The following is a 26014-nucleotide window of genomic DNA, read 5'->3' as shown; positions in this document are numbered from 1 at the left end:
GAGAAATATTAAACATGACAAATCAGCTATAGAGCTCAGTACAGGCACACCTCATTTTATTGGGCTTTGCTTTTACTGTGCTTCGCAGATACTGTGTTTTACAAATTGAAAGTTTGTGGCTACCCTGCATTGAGCAAGTATATTGATGTCATTTTCCCGACAGCCTTTGCTCACTTCGTGTCTCTGTTACATTTTGGTAATCTTCAAAGTATTTCAAACTTTTTTGTTATTATATTTGTTGTGGTGATCTGTGATCTTTGATGTCACTAGGGCAAGACCTTCCACCAACAGAAAGATTATGACTCACTGAAGGTTCAGATATTGGTTAGCAGTTTTTAGTGAAAAAGTATTTTTCTAATTAAGCTTTGTACATTTTTTAGACACAAGCTATTGCACATTTAATAGACTACAGTATAGTGTAAGCATATTTTTGTATGCACTAAGAAACAAAAAATTTCATGTGATTTGCTTTATTGTGATATTCACTTTATTATGGTGGCCTGCAACCAAACCCGCAATATCCCTGAAGTAAAATGTCTTGCATCCATTTAAATAATAATGCCATGAGTGGTTCAGGTCTTTGAATTTTAAATTACACTTATCTTAATAAATTTTATGTTTTCTTAAGTGGAAATATGTTTATGATAATAAACAAAATGAATTAAAACTCGTTTGAAATATGAAGAAATGTGCAGTGATTCAAATGGAATTGTGGCTGCCTACCTCTGACACTGTGATGAAAATGATCCCTTTTTTCTTCTGTGGCCACAGATACACATATGCCAAGTTCTTGATCATCCTCACTAGAGGATAAGATTTTTAATGTGCTATAGGACATCTTTTCTGACTAGCTGCCAGCATTCCCACCACTGATTTGATTTTAATGTGCCTGAACAATTTAAAGCTGTCCTCACCTCAGATTCTTGGCTGGAATAACCTGTTTTATGACATTTCACACTGGTATTTTGCAGTGGTACTGCTAAGATTTTGTTTGAAGGGAGAGAAAAAAGTCATTTAAGGAATTCTGAGTCATTTCAGGACCACATAATACATATAGCAAGTTTAAATCATAAGATAAAGATTTCTAATAAAATTTCTATAAATTTCACACAGTCTAAAAATAGCATGAAAATAGTACAGATGAAAACACATCATTTACAATAAACATAAGAGCTGCAGGAGAATAACAAAGAGAACTCTGTCATGTGCCAGTGTGAAACCTTGGAATAGTCACATCAGTTCCTCATCTCCAATAAAACAGAGACCACGCATGTCTCCCTCCTTCACAGAGTCACAGTGTAGGTTAACCCGTTAAAAATACCATGTTGTCACACTGTGTGCGCCAGGAGAGAAAACAGATTTTAAAAGACCTGTTTTTACATTCATTAACATATAAGTAATATCTGGACCTAGGAAAAGAAGAGAAGAGTGAGGGGAAGAAAATTCACAAATTTTGAAACAGTGCCATGCACTATGTTGGGTGAGCTACAAACTAAATGTATTTATAAAATAGTTCTGATTACAATTGCAGCTGAATCCATCCTGGAAGGCTTGGATGATCGAGTTACACAGGGGAAAATCCATTAAAGAACTTATTCAGGGGCTAAAGCAACATGAGGCTCCTAGACTAAGTAGGGGCTGTGAGCTTCTCCAGCAGCGGGGTGGAGTGTGGAGGTAGGAGGTCTGCTTGCAGAATGAAGCCATCAGGCTTAGAGAAAGCTGGACTAGAGGCAAGCGTTGGTTCCACCATGAATCTGTTAAGTGACTGCATATATCATTTAACCTCTGAAATTCCAAGAACTAGTTAGACTTGTGAAGAGTCCCTTTGAGGATCAAGGGCCAACTACAGTGACAATAACAGGAACTGTTGCAGTGTCAGACTCTGCAGAAAGCTTTTCATGGATTATTTCATCTTATAACCTTTGAAGTTGTTGAGGTGGTATACAATTTTGCATTAAAATGTAAATGTATAGGAATATCCCTATCACAAAGAATCCTCTCTATACTTAATAGTAATTATCTCTAATGACTCTACATTGGCCTTTCATGGATCTTTTCCCATATATAGTTGGTGGGTGTCCCATTATTACTGAGTAAACAATAGAAATAAGTCAGCATATTCCCTAACATACTCCATATTATCACTCCCTGTCTGGCCCCATGCAAGAGGCAGGATAAGGTTCTGGGTAGGGAACTGGAGTCAGAGATGCAGAGCTATGCCTCCCAGCACTATCAACTACTGGCGGTGTGACCTCAAAAAATTACCTACCATCTCCAGGTCAGTTTCCTCTCCTATAAGACAAGATACAGTACTGCTACCTTCACAGCGTTGTTAGAGCTAAATAACATTCAAGTAAATACTCAGCATAAAGTTTGGCATAGAGACAATGTTAGCTATGTTCTTTTGAAGAACCTGAGAAATCCTATCTAATAAAAAGGGAATATGCTCATTGACCCTCACACTGTTGCAAAGATGGCAGCACCCACAGCCAATAAGGAGGGAATATGCTAATTGATTGCCCCACCCTCAAAGATGGCAGCACTCACAGTCAATAAGGAGGGAATATGCTAATTGACTGCCCCACCCTCAAAGATGGTAGCACCCACAGCCACAAGATGGCAGCGCCAGTTCCCTCAGCCCCGCCAGGGCGGCAGGCACAGCCACTCTGCGTGCCTACCTTCGGAGACCCCCAGGCCCCTCAGCCCCCCAGCTGCCCAGGGCCAGCCTGAGGTGCAGGCAAGTCTCAGATGTCAGCTGCCCAGCCGTCCAGGCCCAGCCCAAGGCATAGACAAGCCTCGAATGGCAGATGCCCAGCTGCCCAGGGCCACCCGAGGCTCAGGTAACCAGGGCCAGCCGAGGCTAGCACTGCTGGCAGTGACAGCAGCATAGGTATTATGGAGTGTCACCTTCCCCTGATTGCCAGGTCACCTCCATCTCCTAAGGGCTCCTGTATTGTGAGAGGGGACAAGCCGGGCTGAGGGATCCCCCCCTCTAGTGCATGAATTTTCATGCACCAGACCTCTAGTTATTAATAAAATGTACAAGGAGTACAAGTAAAATAGCATCAAGATTTACTTTGGTGCCCTGACCAGTTTGGCTCAGTGGATAGAGCATCGGCCTGCAGACTGAAGGGTCCCAGGTTCGATTCTGGTCAAGGGCATGTACCTTGGTTGCGAGCACATCCCCAGTTGGAGGTGTGCAGGAGGCAGCTGATCGATGTTTCTCTCTCGTTGATGTTTCTCACTCTCTATCCCTCTCCCTTCCCCTCTGTAAAAATCAGTAAAATATATCAAAAAAAAAAAAAAAGATTTACTTTGGCAATAAACTTCAGCTTTCTCTAATTTTAAAAAAATATGCCAGCATCTTCACTTCATTATTAGTAACAATCACAACTGCTCATAACTATCACAATTAAGAACCTTCATTTGTCAAACATTTGGTGCTTCCTTGTGCCTGCTGCTGTTCTAAATGCTCTACAAACATCAACTCATTTAATCCTCAGAATGACTCTAAGGTGGGTTTTATACTGCCACACTACAGATGACAAAACTGAGACTCAGAGAATGAAGTGACTTGCTCTATGTCACCCAGATGGCAAGTAGAGGGTGTGCACTCAAACCCAGGCAGTTTGACTCCAAAGTCTGTGCTTCTAACAGCTTCATTCTCCTGCCTCTGCTCTAGCTGTGAATTGGTGCTCACAGATGCCAGTGAGGAGGGGGAAAGGGAGAACCACCTTTAACATAACATGACAAAAGGCTTTAAACTAAAGGGGATTGCCCTCTGATTTGAGGCTGTTAACAGAGAGGATTTAACTAATAAATCCAGCAGAGATAAAACCATGATTTATCAAAACATATAAATTCAGAAAGTTAACTTTAGAAATTATAATTTCTAACTATCCACAGCCTACCCATCCATTCATTCATCCTATTTTAAGCAGAATTTAAAGCCATTCTGAAAATTACACATGCATATTATAGTCTTGCATAAGAATATAGGCAAATACTCCTCTACTGAAGTGGTAAGAGCTCAAAATGTGAGAGTTATGCGATTCCTGGCTCACACCAAAAGAAACTTAATTTGCTTATTAGTAATTAGAGGCCCGGTGCATGCATTCGTGTACTGGTGGGGGCCCTTGGCCTGGCCTGTGCCCTCTCGCAATTTGGGACACCTTGGAGGATGTAAGATAGCTGGTTCTGGCCCAATTTCCGCAGGCCCGATCCCGACAGGAGGAAGCCTGATCCTGTACGTTGAGCATCTGTACCCTGGTGGTCAGTGCGTGTCATAGAGACCAGTCGACTGGTTGTTCAGTTTCTTAGGCCTGGAAACCACAGTAAATATATGTATACACTTTTTTTCTAAGGATGAGAGTGGCTATAAATTTGACCTATTCTCCAGGAGGAATGTGACCCCACCCTTCTCACAGGATGTGTAAGGTGTACATAAATTAAGGGATGCCTAAACACCTGATGAAAAAATTTCTCCAACCCGCTCACATACTTTGAAAATGCCTAACAACATTCACATTTCAGTGCATTCTGACAGCTGGAAAGGTTAGAAAACTGCACACTGTGTTATATGTCCTTAGACAGGAAATAACTAGTAGAAATTCATTTTCCAGGGTACTTATTAAAATGTTCAGTAACAGTTATCCTGTTTTGATCAACAAGATAACATGACAGAAAGGGGAAGGTGAATGGTAGTTCTTAGATGTGTACAACAAAGAGAATTTCCCCCCACAATTTTCACCTTTCCAGAAGCTAGGGAGATCAATAAAGCACCAATCAATGCTTATAAGGCAAAATAATAAAGTAAAAACTTACAACTGCCTCTTATAAGAAAGGGGTGGTGTAAATAAGTTAGGAGGGAAAATCTTATTCAATAGGTGGTGTTGATGTTGAAATGAATGGTTAAATATTTGCAAGAAACAGTTAAGCACAAATCAAAAGAAATTCCACAGAGAGTAAATTACACATGCACATGCCAGTGTATATGTAGTTACAAATATAAATATATACATATCTAAATAAAAATATAGTTAAACATGGAAGCAGTGGGAATAATCTGAAAAAACAATAGTGGAATCACATATTGTTCATGGCAGACTGGCCCTGTGAAGCCTAGCTCAACAGCTCAGCCACCTCTCTCTTGTCCCCAGGATGTCAGCACCTGTAATTCTAGCCTACCGAACCCATGATGTTCTTTCAGCATATTCTCGACCAAGACTTCTTTCTCCCTTAATCATTACCCTTTCCTGATGACATGTCTTTCCAGTTTAGTGCACCTGAGTGGCACTCCTGTTACTCAGTTTTCAAACTTTTACAGAAACTTTAATATCTGAAGCTCCTGACAGTGCAAGAAAAGGGGGTGACAAAAAGAAGAGAGTTGGAGGTGGGACCTACCGGATGAGAAGACTAACAGTTAAGTTCCTAGACAGTGGCTGGAACAGGCTGGGAGCACATACATAATTTAGAAAAGCAAGACAGGCTTATATAAAACCACAAACTCATTACCAATAACTTGGAGGGAGAGATATAGTAACTCTTAAAAAGTCAAATACTGCCTCTGGGGCAACATCCAGCATTTGGATTCAGACCGGGGGTGTGTCCGGATTCTAACACTTACTGAGGGGGTAGTTTTATTTGAATCATTTAACCATTTATCATTTAATCTCTCTGGCCTTTAGTTTCTCAATCTGAGAGTTTTAAAGAATTACTAAGTCCTGGTCTCTGTACGCCAGCCTAATTTTGTAGGGTAAATTTTTAAAAGTCTCTTTTTCTAAAATTTCCCTAGTGTGATCTGGATACAGCGACTCTGAGGACTGGTAGTAGGAAATGAACCACCTCGGTGGGTTAGCACACCTCCAGCCCCCACCACACCTCTCTGACTGTTGCTGGAGCCCATGACTTCTTTTTCCATGAGGAGTAAGGGAGACCAACTGAGGTGTAGAACTAGAGAGAGAACCTTGAGACAGTGGCCGAGGGAATGGGGAAGCAGGTATGTCCTTACCACCTTTCTGATGAAGGAGAAAAGGCAGGAACAGAGACATGCCCTTAATGATCCAAGGTGGTCCTCAGATGGGTTTATCATGGAAATACTATGAGGTGGTGGCAAAGAAAATGCCTACTCAGATACAAGCCATATAGACCTCTGGTCTTGCTTGGAACCCAACCTGTAGGCTGATCCTTGAATAATGTGGCTATGAACTGTGTGGGTCCACTTATACACAGCTTTTGTTCAACTGAGCCACTCAATCTGACTGACTTGCACATTCACACCCACACTGTTCAAGGATCAACTGACAGTTGGGAATCTGCATATTTGAAGGGCTGATGTAGGTTACATGCATATTTTCCACTGCATGGGTCAAGGTTGGCGCCCCTAATCCCTGTGTTGTTTAAGGGTCAATTGTATTTGTATTTCAGTAGGAAAAATGCACTGCAATCTCCAAATGAACAATTTATTATTATACGTTTGGAGCTGACAGCACACAAAAACAGGAACACAAATCCAAATGTATAGGTCAGGTTTCTGAATTTATTGAGTCATTTGTGTTTTTCTTTTAGTATAACCATGGAATTACCCTTGACATATTTTAAGCACCAAGCTTTCTTCAAGTCAATACTATCAGCTTTCTTCAATGATTATCTTCCTATTATCAGAGTTTAGGGGACAGAGAACAAGTCTTTAAAGAAGTGACTTTGAATGGACCAATCAATCCCTTCGGGTTACCAGAGAGCTTAACCAAACATTAGAAATTTGCACTAAGAGTCAAAGGCTAATATAAAAACTGGCAAGAATCAATATGATAATGCAAAATAGCCCCAAGTATTTAGCCCTGATCATGTACCAGCATAGTAGTTATCACTAGGCATTAATATTTTGGTCTTTATTTTTCTGGTTAAATATCTACATTGTTAAATTGCTTTCTATTCCCTCTGCTAAAACTCTAGTTTGCACCTGAGTTGGCATATCCTGTGGCAACATCAGGATAACATCGTATATGTTCACAAAGCACCTCTGTTTTCGAAGGCTTTCACAGCATTATTTCATTTGTTTCTCACAACAGACCTGAAGCAGGCATATCTAATAGCAGCCTCATTTCATAAGTGGTAGCTGAGTCAGCAGTCACTCAGCCAGCAGATAGTGAAGGAGGGACACTTGTCCAAAGGTAGGAAGAACAATGGGAGCCAGGTGGCTAGTGAGTGGAGGCCAGACTGTAGAAGGCCGGAAGGCTTAAGGTTTGAACCAATTTGGTAGGTAATGAGGTTTTCATCTGGGAAGTGATTAGATTTGTATGACAAGAAGGTAGCAGGAAGAATGAAAGGAGCAGGTGATCACTAAAAAGAGGTGATCTGAAAAACAAGTGCCAGCCTTGGACTGTAGAGCAGTGATGGCGAACCTTTTGAGCTCGGTGTGTCAGCATTTTGAAAAACCCTAACTTAACTCTGGTGCCGTGTCACATATAGAAATTTTTTGATATTTGCAACCATAGTAAAACAAAGATTTATATTTTTTGATATTTATTTTATATATTTAAATGCCATTTAACGAAGAGAAATTAACCAAAAAAATGAGTTCGCGTGTCACCTCTGACATGCCTGTCATAGGTTCGCCATCACTGCTGTAGAGGGTAATCCACTCACTCTAGTCAGCTGGAGCTGCTTACAAACAACAATCACTTTCAAAAAACTTTGGGAATGGGTCATCTAGTGGTAAGAAAAAGTAGCCACTATGAGCCCCGGAAGTCCTCAGATCCTTCAGGCTGCTATGGTCCTTTACCATCTATGCTCAGAGAGGGCAACAAGGGGCCCTCCTCTCTATTCTTTTGTTCCTTTAGCCCATGAAATAATAACAGGCTACCTCAGGGAAGTGATCCGTCTCTGATGTGTTCTTTCCATGAGTTGAAAAGTAGACCCACAAAAACTATAGCAGAATCCTAGAAAGAATACTCACAAGATTCGCTCATTCAACAAACTGTTACTGAGCCCCTATTATGTGCAGGTACTGTTCCAGGCACGAGGAGACAATAGGGATCAATGAAAAGCACAGCTCTCATGGAGCCTCGATTATGACCACACCTTTGTGTTTCAGGCCTTCATACTTGCTCTTAACTCTGGCTGGACCACTTTCCCCCAAAATCCTCACTGAGTCTCTTATTCCCTGACCTCCTTCATATTTTTTCTCAATATCACCATTTCTGTGAGACCCTCTCCAACCACCCTACTCAAAATTGCATCACCTTCTTACACTTGCCATTCCTTGCTTTTTTTCCTCCATAACATTTATTACAATCTAACATATTCTAAGTTTCTCTTATTTTTTCTTCCTTAATTATTTTTTTTTTCTCCCATTAGAATCTAAACTCCAATGGCAGGGGATTTTGTCTTTTTTGTTCATGACAATATCCCTGATTCCTTTAGCAGTAACTGGCACCTGGCAGGCATGAAGGTAAGCCGATAAGTTCACTCAGGGATCAAACAGCTGTGGCATGCACAGGCATGCACCCACTTGTCTTCATTATTACAAACTACATGTACTTTCCCATACAGTCAGGTGTAAGTTCTTTATCTTGAGCATATAATTTTAAAAGCCATAACCATCCAACTTTGTAGGCATTTATCCTTACTATATTTGGTTTTAGTGGTTTGTTCTGAAACTAAACATTTTCCGCCTCTTATGTTGTCTTCAAACATGAACATTCTCTTCTTTTCATATTCAGGCCATTACTATTTTCAGCTAAGTATATGTCAATTCACAATATCAGCACAGCTCCACAAAACATAAAAGTGATGCCAAATGTCTAAGCTTTATTCTTTTCAAATGCAATTTCTGACTTTATTTCTCCATTTCTCCTAAATAGTTAGTTTCTCAATTCAAAGGTTTGGGTTGCAATGATTTTCAGGAAAAAGATACAAAAGGTAAAAAGCCTCTGATATGGAATTAATTAAACACTATGCTCTTTACTTCTCTAACTCCCCAGAAACACTGGCTAACAATGAGAAATGAATGCAAAATGCCAGGATGGCTGATCTTAACACCTGGTTCTTCCACCTACAAATTATGTGACTCAAGACAGCTCTAGCTTCCTATCCATAAAAAGAAGAAAATGATGTTATTCTCTGACCTACTCACCACAAAGAACTTTTCTGAGAATGGAATAAATTAGTATTGCAGTATGCTTCAAACTATAGAGAAGCAATTGTTAAGCCCTTTTCATCTCATGGAACACATAAACTACTAAAATTCTGCAGCACACCAAAAAATATATTTTTGCTGATCTGACCAAAAAAATAGGCATAATTTTGATTTTGATTTTTTCACACTGGACAACTACTGTGTCAATTTTTTGACAATCTAAGGAACAAGAGGTCAGTGTCCCCAACTAAATAGTTAGATATTGAATGTTTTAAAAATTCTTGAGGCACACTGGTTGAAAATTGATGCTATAGAGCAATACTCAAATGAAAGGTATAATGATTTTGCCTAAAGGTGAAGCCCTCTTAATCATTTCTTGAAGCACAGTAAAACTTAAGAGTATTTTTTCTTCTTCCCATCCCCTTATATCAGGTACATTACAAATATTATACCTAATGTAAGATTTTGATAGATTTTGGGACATACCTTTGATTGTATTGTCCTCAGATTAAGCAAATGAATGTCACAAGGCAGAGATGACAGTAGCGGGGAGAATTCACCCAGCAGCTGAAGGGTGGGCACGGGGCTCTTCTCTGTCATTGTAAAGACAGGATGATTCAGGAAAGAAGAAGTTATGTGGCTAAGAAGGGAAGGATAACTGACTGCCTTCTTTTCTTCCTCCTATCAAAAAAAAAAAAAAACCACAAAAATTCTTAAGAGTTACATATTTGCAGTTTTCATGTTACTAACTGAATTATCTGGTAGGATTTAAATAGAAAGGAAATATAAAAATATATAAATACTTTGATTTTATTAATAACAGCTGTAGAAAATGCATAGCAGATTACCAAGTTCAGTCCTAAGCAATAAAAGAAAATGAAGTGTCCATTTAACTCACATGTTAGAAATATATTTTTTTCTGTTGCTTTAATACTAAAAACCCTGAAAACATTTCCCACAAACATTTTAGGACAGGTATAACATTTTAAAGAAATTCTTTCCCAACCTACTACAAAACTCTTAAAGTAAATGGACTGGGATGCTCATATATCTTACATGTCATCAAATGTTCTCTCTTTCCCCTCAGGTTTACCCATCATATTCTCATGATTTCATCTATACACTTAACTAGATCAAAGTCATGTGTTGATACAAAGCTATGTTTCACAAATGTTACCAGTGATAGGACTTAAAAACTCTCAAAATAAATAAGGGTTTTAAATAACACAGGTGGCATATCTAGATCATCTGTTCTCTTTAAATTGGGTAAATCATTGTCAATTGCTTCACTCTATTCCCCAAACTGGAACTGTTACATATGTTACGTAACACTTATCACACATTTATATGATACACAATTATTCAGTATAATTAAAAATACTTTGGTCTTTGCTATGGTATATACTTGTTGACAAGCATTTCAGCATGTTCTAACATTACATAAGTCTGCCAGGACGGGGACATACATATGGTAGATGACACACAATTAATTAAATCAATGACTAAGCAGAACCATCACCAATGATGCGTAAGGTGTAAAAGCAGACAGAAATACACTAAAAAGAGAAAATTTATGTAGAAAGATCTTTTGTTCACCAGTGACATTGGAGGTAAATTTAAATTTGTATCATATTTCTAAAATGGCTATTTCACTGATATCTTCTGATGATACATCCTTTTTCAAATGAAAGGCTTGGCTACTTATCTGTGTGAAAAGGTAGGATTTATAGAAGATACAGAGCTTAAAATTCAGAATGTCAGATTAGCATTGAACAGAGGGTGTTAGTGAAGAGTGACAAGCATCGTGTCTGTAGCAAACTGTAGATGTCATTACAATTTAGATCAGGGAGAGAGAAAAAAAGATTTTTAAAGGCAGCAGAGAGACACACAATATTAAGATACTGACAAAAAATATGAGGTCTGAAAGAGTTGTAAAAAATGTATCCATTGCACATTTTTTAAGGAAAGATTAAGTAAAGCATATAAAATATTATTCTCCAACAATATTGAAATTTAATGCAGCTTGTAAAATAATATGAACAGAGAAGGAACATTTTCAATAAGACACTTTAAATGTGGTCCAAGATCAAAGAACTTCACAATGTAGGTCAGGATGGCTGACAAAATCACCTTTGCGTAATAGAGATAAAAGATTGTGACAGAAAGGAAAACACCTGCCTTATCAGATTCAGGAGCCATTAAGTTCATTTTAGGTCAAGAAACACTCAGAAAAAGCTCTCTGACTTTGTTCTATGCACTTGGAAAAATCCCTGGACACCATAGTGAGAAGACGCAGGACTTCTTGATGGATTATCTATACACACAGTAATGTGCATATTTACCTTTCCTTTGGTGTGCACATTAACACCAAATCAGTTCACCTAACCCTCAGTGCTTCCCCCCTAATTGATCATACACAGGAATGGCTTGGGGAGCTTTTAAAAAGCACAGATCCCCAGGCAGGGTTGGGGCCTGGAAAGGTGAAGCTTAATGCCACCCCTTTCCAGGTAAATCTCATGTAGTCGGTCCCACACTGCTCTGTGGACCTGTGCTGAGACCTGCCACCCCCGACAGACACCCTTCCAACTTTCTAGAAGAAATAGAATTCCCCCTGGAACCAAAAGTATGAGCCTCACCTTTTTAACTAGTTTTGGATTAAAAAAACACACACAGGATACAGACTCCAAAACATATTCATGAAAAGTCTCATCAAAGAAACAATGTCATGAATTTAAGTACTCTGAAAATTCAAGAACTGTACCATTTATAGTTCTAAGCAAGATAAGGCAGGAGAATTTAGAGAAGAGAGTGAGTTCAGTGCCATAAGAGCACCATGGACAATGATACGGCTGGAAGCCGGTTGGGTGGGGCCTTCTCACAGAAGTCTCCACCATCCACACACTCTCATAACATATTCACAATGACAGGTGGCTCACAAAGATATTTAACTGTTGAACTAGCATTATTTGGATTCATTTCCTAGACAGGCAATCTTTTCACAGTAATGCTTATGATAAACCCAAAGTTTATAAACCATGTTCAAGTGTTTGTGCTATAAATGAATTCCTCAGCCTTGTATGTAGTAACTAATTCACTATTATAAACATTACTAGGGGCCCAGTGCATGAATTTGTGCACCTTGAAAGGACCTGTGGGCTACGAGGCTGCGGTAGGCATCCCTGCCCGGCCACTCCTACCATAGCCCCTGGTCCCCTGTCTGCCAGCAGCCCTGCTCTCGCTGTCGCTGCTCCCACACTCAGAGTGATTGGGGCCAGCGCTGTCAGCGGGTGTGAGCGGCAGCTGCTGCCTCGATTGCCCCTCAGGAGAAGGGGGAGGTAAAGAAACCCTCAGGGGCGATTGGGGCCAGCAGTTGCTACTCGCACCTGCTGACAGCACTGAGCGATCGGGACCAGCGCTGGGCACTGGCAGTGGGTGCGAGCTCCGGGTAGGACTGCAGCACGCGGGAGCAAAGAATTTTCAGTAACCACCAGAGCCTTGCCCTAATGACAGTGACCGGCACCCCACCTTGGTCTGGCGCCCCCCGCTCACCTGCTCCACCATCTCACCACGGCCGACACCTGCCATGTTCCTCATGCGCCCTGTGGTGGTCAGTGCACATCATAGCAACCAGTTGTTTGGTCGTTTGGTCTATTTACATATTAGAGTTATATATATATATATGTTTGTTTTCTTGTGGTTGGAAGGCTTCAGACTATACAAGTCTAGTTTTCTCCTTGTAACATGTGTGAAATTAAAATATTTTTTTTAGCACATTCTGATCCAAACCACACCAAGTTGAGATCATCTACACTGGGTTCTAGCTCTTATTTCCTAAGCCAAACTTCTTGTCAGGCTCCTTGCTGCCCTTCATTAAGCCCACTGGTGTTACCTAATCCCTAAACACCAAAGGTTTCCATTCCACTTACTTCCAAACTTGCTAAATTATATACGATAGTGAGAGATTGTTTTTTAGTCACCTTTGATTATTCAGTATGATCTGACATAGTGAGAACTTGATAATGTTTGTTGAACTTCATTTATTAATTTAATAAGCAAATGCAATATAAATAAATCAGAGAAAAATATTAGAGGGTAGGAAGTAAAAAGACAGAGGGAAATAGAAGAATGAAAATATATAGAATCTAAAGATTTAGAGATAAAGTATCATATAGCAGAACTGAAGTTTGGTAGTTTGTGGGTCTAATTTGCCTATAGAAATGTTTTGGGAGGTCAGCATGGTGTTAAAAAGTTGTTTGTTTTTCAGGCAACTCTCAATAATAGAAAAAAAATCCAGGAGATTTCACATTAAAATAGTAAAAAATGATAGTAACAAAAACTCCCCCAAAACTATTAACTGTTTTTTTAACCCCAAACACAAGAACTTCAAGTCATACTGGGCTTCAGGTTCCCACGTGAAAACAATCAGTTAGAGCCGAGTTGTGGCTTCCAGGTGGACTATGTGTCATGTTCCCCACAGATCCGCTGGCTGCCTAACTTGAGCCCTTGCCCTTAAACCTGACCAACCTCTCTCATGCCATCACTCTCCTGAGCCCTGTAAGTATTTGAGTTTTTCATCTGATCTCTCCTAACTCCCTTTCCTTATATGTAAAGAATTGATATCCAGAGGCAAAATGATATAACTGTAACCCTTGAATACCTTCAGTACTTATAAGTCCAGCTCAATGCCCATTTTACCATACTAGTTGCCAGCAGGACTATGGTGGGAGTAAGGGTCAAAGAAATAAATCAGACATGGTCAGTGCCAAAGAGATAATTCCCATGTTTCACTTCTGCTGACCATTGAGTATCATTACCATTGGAGTAACCCTGGATGAATAGAAGTGAGTCCTGTTTGCCAGGGTTCCACAGAGAGGACTGTTCCAGTCCTTATTCTCACTGCCTCTCTGTGGAATTACTCCAATGAGGCTCTGACAGGGTCAGCCTTCCCATTAAAATGCCTTCCTGCCCAGACTGTCTCCCCACCTCAGTTTCTACCATCAATTTTTAAGAATTTAAGACCTGATAAAATAAAAACACTTTTTAGAAAATTTATGCATTCATCAAATGTCTTTATCAAATGTCTTTATCAAATGTCTTTTTAATCAAACTCTCTAGAAATTAAAATGTATTTTCTCTTCTCTAGTTCATTTTTTATTTAAAAGAATCTATTGATTTAAGCCTAAGAACTTATAGCTGAGCAAAAGAAAAATTTAACCAACATAGAATTACAAAAACATTGGATCAAATTTAAATCAATTAGTCTCTAAGTTTTAAATGGGAATAAACAAATTATTTAACTTGTAAGTGAAAGCTTTATAGGTCTGACATGAAAATTCTTATTGCCATAGTTAACAGTTTTGCAAATTAGTGTCTATATAGAAAGAAAAATCATAAAAGCCAGAAACATTTTCAGGAGAAAAAGACAATAGCTGCCAGTACTCCAACATATTTCCTATGCAGTTTTAGTCTTAAAACTAAGCTATTGTCAGTAGTTGATTTAAACCTTGAGTTCCAAGAACTGGTATAAATCTTGACATCTAAAATGGATATTAAAATCTTTTTCCTGAAAAATTCTAGATATTGGAAGAATTCTTTGCTTTAATTAGATGTTGATATTTCATTCAATGGACTAGGATTTTACTGATAGAATGCTTACCAAAGGCAGAGGCCCTGTGGAGCACATGAAAATGAAGTAGATAAGCTCCTGGAATTTAGTAGGGGGAGTAGAACATGCATACAGTGACAGGAAGTAAGCAGTAACTGCGATAAACACAGTGGCACAGTATGTAGTCACAGCTCACTCATTCATACAATATATACTGGGTGCTTCCTCGCTAGGAACAGCCTAGAAGCAGAGAGAGACATAGCCTCTACTTTCAGGGAGTGTACTGTCCAAAGGAAAAGAAAGACAACAAAGTGGAAAGTCACAACATGCACACATGAAGGAGACATGCCCATATCTGAGGGAGCATAGAAGGTGATTGGACCTGCTCAAGCAGAAGCAGTTGACAAAATGAACTCTGATCTGAAATAGAACTAAGAGTCCCCTGGGCAAAGAAGATGAAAAACACGCATAAGGTGCTGTGGGGGTATGGTGCATGGAAAGTACTTAGGACTGAAAGGAAACCAGTGGGCTCAGAGCAGAAATAGCGAAAGTCACGCCAAATGAGGAGAGGGGATAGGCAGGGCCCATATATGAGGGCCTCTGTAGGCTTTGGTAAGGTTTTGGCTTTTATACTGAGAGCAATGAGAAGACATCAGAGGGCTTCAGCAGTGAGGCAATGAAGTTAACTTTTGTTTTTTTGTTGTTTTGTAAATTAAATTTATTGGGGTGACATTGGTCAACATGATCATATAGGTTTCAAGTGTGGGTTTCTATATCATAAGATCTGTATATTGTACCATGTGCCCACCACCCAAAGTCAAATCTTCTCCCATCACCATATATTAGGACCCTTCTCACCCCAACTCCTTCCCTCTGGCAACCACCACACTGCTGTTTGTGCTCATGAGTTTTAGCTTTAGTTTTGAAAAAAAAAATCCAAAAACAAAAACATTATGCTTCCTGGATTAAGAAAAAACAGCAGAAAAGAGAGCAGCAGCGTGGATGCACAGGCTAGATCCAGGAAATGCATGATGTTAGTTGAGATTAGGGTGGTTGAAGTAAACAAGTTTATAGATTTGAAATATTTAGTCAATGAGATAGCCAAGCACTGGTGACCACTATTGTGAGAAAGGGCTGGTGAGGGATAAATGTCTGAGAGATGACTCCTAGGTGGTTGGCACTGGATGGAAGGTGGTGCTCATCACCAAGAGAGGGAACATTGAGAAGGGTCAGGTTTGAGAAGGGCAATCATGAGAGTAATTTTCAATATGTTGAGTTTCAGGTGCTGTTACAAATGTAGAAAGAAATAACAGGAAACAACTAGACAGATGGAATATGTATTTGTGGGTTCCATATGCCAGGGGTGGTCACCAAAGCCAGGGGAGTAGTAGAGGTTGCAGAGGGAAAACATAAAAAGAAAAGGGAGGCCTGGGGCCAACCCTTGAGAGCTCTGATTAGCTCTTGAGAACTAAAGAACTATAAGAATTATAGGGAAAGAACTGCCCAAGAGAAAGGAAACAATCCTACTTAGTGTGGTGCCATGGAAGCCCTGGCTGGACAGTATTTTAAGAAATGACAATGGTCAGTGTCCAATGCTGCTGAAAGGTAAAGTGAACTGATCAGATAGTGCATCATCTAGATACACTCTGCTGCATCTAGTGACATTGGCAAGAGTGAATGATAGAGGCTAATGCCAGATTCAAATAAATTAAGTGTGAGAAGAAAGTGATAAAATAAACTTATCTTATAAACTCTGACTCAAGATGGTAGGGAGATAGGAAATGAGATTTGGAAATGAGAATCTGAGTGAGGGCTGTTTTCTGTTTTAAGTTTTAATGGGAGAAAATAAAGAGTGTTTAAAAGCGAACAGAAAGGATTTCCTGTGAGGTACAGGGGAAAGTAAAGAGGGAAAATAACTAGTAACAGGATCTTGAGGAGGGAGATTAAGCCAAGTTCCAAGGACAAGCAGAGGCACTGGCCTAAGAGGAAAGGAAGGTAAATGTCTCTACTGTAACATGAGGAAAGAAAGAAAGGGTGGGAGTTGATGCTTGGTATCTAGAATAGCGAGCATTGTCGAATGGCTCTCTATAAAGTATACAGTGAAGTCACTGGCTGAAATAGTGGAAGATTTGAAATGGTGAGTGCAGAAAGAGAAAAAGAGGAGTAAAAAGACCATCTCAAGGGCCACTTGAGCTGGTAATTAGTAATTTATGAAGGACTCTGAGGTACTTTATTGGCATTTGAAGAAGCATATTGTCAGATTGGTTTATATCCAACTGATCTTTGGCCAGACATGGAATGTTGGACTTTTACTTCAAAGAATGAAAACTGAACAAGAAGACAGACAAGTAAATCCATTTTCAATTGATGAGTTTAGGACTAAAATAAGTACACTAAGGTTTCAAATCCATTTTACTAATCAAACTTAAGCTAAATATGTTACTAAGCTCTATTCCTTAGCACACACTTTCAAAATAATTTCAGGAAATTTCACCAAAACTGATTTCTTAACCTTACTTTATATTTACATAATAAGAAAAAAATTAAAATGACCTAAATGCAAATCTTACATTATATGTGTGTGTGTGTGTGTGTGTGTGTATAAAACTGAAGTTCTCTTTCTTGTGAATATAGGCTAAATCTATTTTAAACATATCACTATATTGAAAATTGTAAAAAATAAAAAAGTGGAAAGTTACAATTTCAAATTGTGGATGACACATTATTTTTCCCCTACCATATTCACGACTGTTCTTTTTTCTAGTAGTATTCGAAATAAATTAGCTGTAATCTTGTTGTCATGGACACCTTGCTCAAGCCCACGATTATCATCTTGCATGAGTCTTCGATCCATGATAACTTCAATCTGACCTACGAAAAAACAAATGAAAAAATTGGCCAGGGTTATTTAATACAAACATCTAGTGAGGAACATGTAAGTACAGGCATGGTCTTGATTCAAGTTTCTCCTTTAGTCAAGGAGACAAATCTATACAACTTTTTCTCAATAATGGCTTAAGGTAGCCAGTATAAAAACATGATTATATTTCTACTTTTATTCATTAATGTCTAGTAAAATCTGATAAGAAATTTAAAAACAGATAAAAATTAAAACTTTAAGAATTAATATAAAATTCAAAAATTAATCTAAAGAGTAAATTAAGCCTCCAAAATTTTTGGTGTCACCATCTGGAATTTAAAAATGTTTATGGGGCTCATTACAAAATGCACAGCACACAGGGAGTAATAAAACAAATACAGATGGGTAGGATCTAACTAGGACTTGAAATATTTAGGTTACTTGATATGTGTTGATCTCTGAAGAAGCCCTGGGATTTGGTAACTACTACCATGAACCCCCTCCCCTCCAAGACTATGTTAGCTTTACCACTGTCCTATCTCCTCTAGCTCCAAGAGGGGTCACAGTGGTTCCTTCATTTGTTGTGCAATGATTTCACATCTCCTCTTATTTAACTTGTAAGCTAATGGTTAGGTTATGAGTATAAAAATTTAAAAAAGAAAAAGAAAGAAATCCAGTCATATTATATATTTGAGATTATACTAAAAAAAGACCCTAAAGTTTATTCATTCATTCATTCATTCACATTTGTTACTTATTAAATGATCATGTAGCATAAAGGAGCTAAATATACATAAAATATTTTAATAACTATTACTCTTACGTAGTCAAACCAACTCTTTCCTTTCTTTCTTAGTTTGGGTATCCAGTAGATAAAATGACCAGATGTTTCATTGTCATTCCTCATATTTTAGAAGACAACTGTCTAGTCTAGAACCTTTCTTCAGGCACTGGGACTAATTGGCCTCATGCCTATGGAGACAATTAGAGTTTGATCACTTCACACCCAAGTTATTACATCAATCTCTTGGCAATTACTAACTCTTCTTCCTGTCAGGAAATGTTAGTCCATATAATAAGTGACCCTAATCTAAATAGTTTTCATGTCTGTAGCTATCAAGCAGTAGAGTATCTGGGTGTCTATGGCAGGGGCTGAGGGGGGAAGTGAGAGAAGACTCATGGTTCACAATTGCTTGAGTCCTAATGACTCGACCCTGTTTAGAGCCCACCTTTGAGATTTCAAGACAGGTTTAAAAATGGATAAGTCAAGAGTCACATCTGGCACAAAGATGTTTTATATTCTGATACTGGGAAAAATTAAGTCAACATTTACAGTTGGGCATCTATATATATAAAAGGCTAATGTGCAAAGTGTCCCCTTGGGAGTTCGACTGGGAGACAGGGAGTTCGATCGCTCACTATGATGTGCACTGACCACCAGGGGGTGGTGCGGAACATGGCAGGCGACCAGCAGCGATGGTGGGGTGCTGAGGGAGCAAGGGAAGGAGGAGGCAGGGAGGTGGGGAGGCAGGGGGAACTGTGTGGTGGCTATGCACAGGTGGCAAGGGAAGGAGGAGGAGGGGAACCTGATTGGCCCTGATCGTTGGTCAGGCCTAGGGACCCTACCTGTGCACAAATTTTGTGCACCAGGCCTCTAGTCTTCACATAAAATTCCAGATTTCTGGGCTCTTTAAAAATTGCAGCATTTGGCAACACTGGGCCCCCTCCCCCCATGGAGGCAATATACTGGCACTATGCAGTGGCCACCCCACTGCACATGGGGTTGATCCAGGTTGCTCAAGTTTCACCATCCAAACCAAATCTCTGACGTTAGGCCATTATTATTTTTATAACTTCATGATGTCTTTATGGGATGACTGCATGATTTTGTCTAGTACAGACCACAAGAAAAATAAGAACTAGTATTTTTTTGTGTATATGTGGAAGTACAGAATGTATGCATATGCCTAATATAAAAAGTGTCAAAGAATACGCCAGGCATCTCAACTCATTTATTTGCGTAGCTCCTTAAGACACTTAACAACTTTTTGCATGTAATGAAGGAAGAACTGATGACCTATCCTATATAATAAAAGCCTAATATGCAAATCAACTGAATGGTGGAATGACCAGTCACTGTGATGCGCACTGACCATCAGGGGGCAGATGCAAAATGCAGGAGTTTCCCTCAGCCCACAGACCCCAGGCCAGCCATGGTGGGTGCCAGTGGGGGGCCCCCTGATCGCCCTGCCAGTTGCCCCACAGATTGGCCCTGATTGCCGGCCAGGTCTAGGGACCCTACCCATGCATGAATTTCATTTCGTGCATTGGGCCTCTAGTAAATGATAATTAAAAACCTATATAATAAGAGAGGAATTTGCTAATTAGCCGTTACGTCCTGAGGTGTAACGACCAAACACATCACGACCAGATCACGGTTCAGGAGGTGGGTGGGCCAGCGAGGTACAAGTGGCTGCGGAGAGCTACAGGAGGGGGCAGGGCAGTAAACTATAATGGGGGGAGGGAGGAAGGGGGCAAGGGGAGCTACAGGGGGGCAGGGTAGTGGGCAGAGAACTATAGGAGGGTGGCAGCGACCTACTGGCTAAAAGTGGGCGGCAGAGAGCTACAGGACAGGGCAGGGCAGCAAGCAAGCGGGAGGTGGAGAGCTACAGGACAGGGCAGGGCAGCAAGCAAGCGGGAGGCGAAGAGCTACAAAAGAAGGCAGGGCAACAACTATGACGGGGCGGCGGGGGGGAGGGGAGCTATAGGAGGGTGGCAGCGACCTACTGGCACACGGATTCGTGCGCAGGGTTACTAGTATGTATCATAAAAGACAAAAGCATCTCAATAGAAACTTTTCCAAAATTAATCAGTATCTACTACTATTTTCTTTCTCCATCTCATTCTCTTCTTTGGAATCATTAAAGTCATGTCTGTTACCTCTATATCCCCCTATCTGTATCATCTCTACTCCCTTCCTTCTTTTGGGTGGTGGTGCAGAAGAATGTGATTCAGAAGAGGACCTAAATTTGAACTGTAACCTCCCAGCTTTGGAACTAAGTTATCTACAGTTGGAGTTTCTGCATCCATTTAATCACAATAGCCCATTCTGCAAACAATGGGCTATCAGGTGAGGTAAATTATCTTGAAAAACAATCAGTTTCACAGAAGTTTAGGTCCTTGTTCTTCACCTAAAATTGAAGAAATCTATCATTTTATGTTATTTTCACAAAACCCAAAATGAACTAATAGTCCGGTTCTCAAAAGAAACCTGGTAAGTGGAGATGATAATTAAATAAGTCATACACATGTGTATATGTGAACTGAAACTTACAAGAGCAAAAAGAATCTAAACAATACATACCACTTTCCAAACTTGATACACCTAAAGACTGAGCAGAGAGCAGGGTCAAGCGGTGCTGGGCATCCTGGATATACGCCATTGTGGTCATCGGATACACATTTGCTTGAAGAGGTAACTTGTTCATTGTCATTCTAGGTTGAATCTGTAAGGTCATACAATTATATTTCTTTTAAAAAATTGAGTGATAGTTACATAGGACCTTTTAAAAATTAGTATTAACTACAGATGGCTTCTTCCAAAGAGGAAAAGAAACAGCTTCCTTTCTTATTCAAAGTTAGAGCTAATTTAAAACCTGAAACATTCTTCAAAACAATATTTTAAAAAATCACAAAATTTTCAGAAAACAATTTTTAAGAGACTTAGAACTTGTCCAGATTTTTAAAATATGCATTCCTATTTAAATTCAGAATAAATATCCTTAACAAAAGTCTTCTAGCTCTCCAATATTTGCATAAAAATTATAAAGGTATTAAGTATTCATTTCTTATCTAAATCTAACATACTGCTTTTATAATGAATGCTAAGCATAATAGCTCTTTATCTCCTTTCAAGAAATATCTTATAATTCTTCTAAAATCAGTTTTAATAAGTATCCCAGACCTTCTCATCAAATCCTCTAATATATTACATTATAACAATCAAATGCATATTTATGGTTATAAACGATTCAATGCACACTCTTCTTGTTTAGTTTCAATGTAGATAGTTCCAAATTCTAATTTTTCTTGGTCTAGTATCTGAATGTGTGAAATACAACCCCAACTTTAGTTTCTGAGAGAGACTGACAGTGCACTAAACCAGTCTGGGGCAAGGAGACTCACTCAAACATCAGGAGGAGACATCAAACAGAGACTCTGTTACCGGGAAACTTATCCACACCACATAAAATGTCATCTCTTCTTTTAAACTCATAAAAATTTGACATGAAACTAAAGCAAAAAAGTTAACATAATAGTGAACATGTATTGAGAACCCATTAACGCCAGGCACAGTGCTGGGAATTTCACAGATAAAACCTTTAATCTCCACAACTCTGCAATGTATCTTTCAGTTTACTGGTTGTACTGAACAGTGCCTTCACAAATTTATGTTCACCCAGAACCTATGAATGTGATTTTATTTTGAAACAGGATCCCTGCTGATATACTCAAGTTGCACTGGATTAGGGTAGGTTCTAATCCATTGATTGGTATTCTTATAAAAAAAGGAAAATCAGGACACAGAAGGACACGTATAGAAACACAAGGAGACAGCATGTGACTGTGGAGGCACAGATTGAAGTGATGTGTTTACAAGGCAAAGTGTACCAAGGGTGGCCTGAACCTACCAGAAGCTAGAAGAAGCAAGGAAGGCTATTTCCCTAGAGCATCTGGAGGGAGGTGGCCCTGCTCACACCTTGATTTAGGACTTCTAGTGTCCCAAACTGTGAGGGAATAATTCCTGTTGTTTTAAGCCATCCAGCTTGGGGTAATTTTTATCGCAGTCTTAAGAAATTCATAAACTAGTAAAGAAACAACTATAAAAAGGTAAAATAAAAAGCTAGCTTGAAAGAATTCTCCATTTCTCCTTTCCAATCCTGATTTTCCCATTCCAAATAACTCATATTATTTTTTAAAATATATATTTTTATTGATTTCAGAGAGGAAAGGAGAGGGAGAGAGAGATAGAAACATCAATGACAAGAGAGAATCACTGATCAACTACCTCCTTCACACCCCCGACTGGGGACCGAGCCCACAACCCGGGCATGTGCCCCAACTGGGAATCGAAACGTGACCTCCTGGTTCATAGAGAGATGCTCAATCACTGAGCCACACCAGCCAGGCTAACTCATATACTTTTAATAAAAAGGACATTTCAATCTCACAACTGTGTGGCTGTTACCCTCATTCCCCAGCAGTAGGTCTAGATTTCTAGTCTTGCCCAAGTATCAGTCTTTCCAAAGGTTAAAAAAGAACTTATTTTAAAAGCAGAAATATTAGGCTATAGACTTAAAAATGATATTTTCCTATTTATTCAGATGCTCAATCTTTAAAAAGAAAATTTTTATTCATTTTTACTAACTTTTTTTCATTCATGTATACACCCACACACATACAAATAATTGCTTCTGAAGATTTTAAGAAAAGTCTTTCTTTTGTATACAAAGAAATGAATCACTATAAAGTAGGGGCTTCATTTGAAAACCAAACAGCTGTAGTAAAATTAACATGTTAATTCAAAATGTATGTTGCAATTTTTATGCTTTGGAAAAGGTTTAAATTTAACTTTTGCAGGAAATTGTAAAAGAGAAAATTATCACAATTCTGTCCACTCATTCGAATTGAAAATCAGACAAAGTAAAAGCATTTGTTGTGAAATTATTTCTATTCATAGCCAGAAATTTCTAAAATGTTAATGTCTCAAAAACATGCTAATGTTTTTAATAGTATTATTTCAAAGATATATGTCACACCCATTAACGCTGAGTACAGAGATTTAGGTAATCAAAAGAGTTTTATTAAATTAGAGAACTAACAATCTGAAAAATGTTATGAATCAATTTTCTCATTACTATTTCAAGAAAATTTTGATTAAATACACATAATTTAATGTGTATTACACATGCATATGTATGTGTAATAAGGTACACACCCTCCTCTCCAATAAAGAGAAGGGAAAAGGTTTCCTGAAAGAAAACTTTTTATTAGGTTATATATTTAAAAAAATATATAGAGCCCTAACTGGTTTGGCTCAGTGGATAGAGCGTCAGCCTGCGGACTCAAGGGTCCCAGGTTCAATTCCGGTCAAGGGCATGTACCTTGGTTGCGGGCACATCCCCAGTAGAGGGTGTGCAGGAGGCAGTTGATCGAAGTTTCTCTCTCATCGATGTTTCTAACTCTCTATCCCTCTCCCCTCCTCTCTGTAAAAAATCAATAAAATATATTAAAAAATAAATAAAAATAAAAAAATATATAGAATAAGCTAAATATGCATAGGCCAGTTTCTTATGAGAAAAAATATGTAATCCATCAATCCTTAATGATGTTTCCTTTATATTAAATTCATATATACTTTGGCACCATGTTATTTAACATGCATAACTGTCACCAAATCTTCCTTTGAAAAAAATAAATTCTTACAAATAGATGATTTACAAAATACTCTATCAGTTAGTTAGTTGTCGTAATTTTGGAAATCTAGTTAATAAAGAACCCACAAGTATCTGTTGAAAATGTTTTATTTCAAAAATAATTTGTGACCTTAAGCCTATTTTTGAAAGGATGCAAAATTAATTGGCCATTACTATAAATAAAAGTTACGCACGCACATAACCATTACTTAGACATTTAAAAGGAAAATTACCTGGTATCCATTTAGGTCTGTATAAAATCTATTTTGGCTGTTTATGTTAGAAGAAATTCTCATTGCAATCTCACGGTTATATTCTTTTCGGATGTCCACAATATTGGAAACTTCCACAGACTGTCCTTCTATTCCTAGATTTAAAAGAATATACACAATAGAAAGAAATTTATTGCCCACTATTTTTAAATATACTCTCCAGAACTCCTTCCAAAGTTGCATATATTTTCCTGTTTTCTATCTGCTATCTTTACCAACTCTCATATGCTAAACAGTGTCACAATTCACCTTTTCTTTTTTTTTAACTATCATGGTAGATAACATTCATTCAGGGGCACATGTAACTTAACAGGAAGATGAAGAGGTTGGTGGAGATAAATGCAGATGAAATATAATATGCAAATTATTCTCTAATGAGTTCTAGAGGGGAAAGAGGACATTAAATGAGAAAAGGTCAGCTCCAATCCAGGCTAGTCCACCTCTTGTCTGCACCACTGTTCCCCAATAGAGTCATTTGAGCCTACTTCTTCACCCTTCTCTCCTCACATATTGGAAATTATGAGCGGTGAAATTTATACTCTGTTGGTTCAAGATACCATATCTAGGAAAAGAGACATGATTAATAGCTAAAACTGATATTTCCATATTACTACTTTAGAGTATAATCTGGAGAGCTCCCCAGAAGTTAAAGCAATTTTAATTGAGTTTGGTATCTCTTAGGACCCCTTGTTTTTTAGTGCTTCATTGTGCCCTTTGTTATACAAAGCAGAGGACAGCTTGAAGAAGTATCAGATGTGTCAGACTTTCTTTTTGTTAAGCCTAAAGTGTTTACAAATTTTATCATGCTGCCCTAACTGCTTGTCAGGTCTTCAGTGAAGCCTTGGGTCTATTTCAGAGATGCAGGGAGGAGTTATGAAGAAACACAACACTCAATACAGAACTAAGTGTGTGTAAGATATTACAGGATCTTCAAAGAAGGAAAGTGATCAAAACAAGAAAGACTGACCCTATCTTATTTCATACAGCTGAAGTTTTTTGAGATTCCAAGGCACTTACTTGCCTGCAGTTGTTATTCATTACCTGCTTCTCCCTACTCCTCACAGAATCTGCTACTCTGCTGATAGCCAGAACTTGTTAGACAAAGAGGGCTGTGTAAGAAAAAATGAGGAGGAGAAGGGAGCAAGGAAGACTTTTTCTAGGAGCCAAGAAGAATCCCCAGAGCTTATAGAAGGTGACAGGAAATAGTGAACGAAAAGAAATTTGAATCTGTGAGATTTGTGGAAAAGAATGAAACGCAACTGGTCCAGGCATTATAGATTTATGTGAAAATAAACTGGAAATTATAAAGCATAAATAATGTGGTGAAAATACTAAACGGGCTAAGGATTTCCAGAATGCTTACTGAAATTCTTTTTTTGGTAGATGCTGCTCTTCCAACTCAATAATCTCAGTGAGAGCTAACTTCAGTTCCTTACCATGTTCATAAAGCTATTATGAGTATGGTCTACATGAGTGGGAGGAAGGGGTGCCTTTTCCCCCTGCTTTATGGACACAGTCTGAACCACTAACCTCTGCCAGTTAAATATACATATGCATTTCCTTCTGAGAATTACCAGAAGAATCTGCCAAGGCAGCTGACCCAAATATATCTCCACTACTATTGGGAAGTTAAATAAAACCACATAGAGTGATGATAGGATA

General features: G+C 38.7%; 1 protein-coding gene across 1 annotated transcript in view; it reads right to left on the bottom strand.

Moving 5' to 3' along the window:
• MAN2A1 (mannosidase alpha class 2A member 1) overlaps positions 1-26014 on the bottom strand; it is a 161775-nt gene that overhangs the window by 5307 nt on the left and 130454 nt on the right. The window contains exons 17-20 of the mRNA XM_070412430.1: positions 24314-24447; positions 20969-21110; positions 17482-17615; positions 9626-9820 (exon numbers count right to left, since the gene is read on the bottom strand). Of these exons, the coding sequence (XP_070268531.1) occupies positions 9626-9820; positions 17482-17615; positions 20969-21110; positions 24314-24447 (605 nt within the window). The remainder of the gene's footprint in view (positions 1-9625; positions 9821-17481; positions 17616-20968; positions 21111-24313; positions 24448-26014) is intronic.

Source organism: Myotis yumanensis, unplaced genomic scaffold (assembly GCF_028538775.1).
Source record: "Myotis yumanensis isolate MYYU_CA2020_CCGP unplaced genomic scaffold, mMyoYum1.0.hap1 SCAF_4, whole genome shotgun sequence".
Classification (NCBI taxonomy): domain Eukaryota; kingdom Metazoa; phylum Chordata; class Mammalia; order Chiroptera; family Vespertilionidae; genus Myotis; species Myotis yumanensis.
The sequence above is the reverse complement of the archived record's forward strand: the minus strand, read 5'-3'. Positions and strand labels throughout refer to the sequence as shown.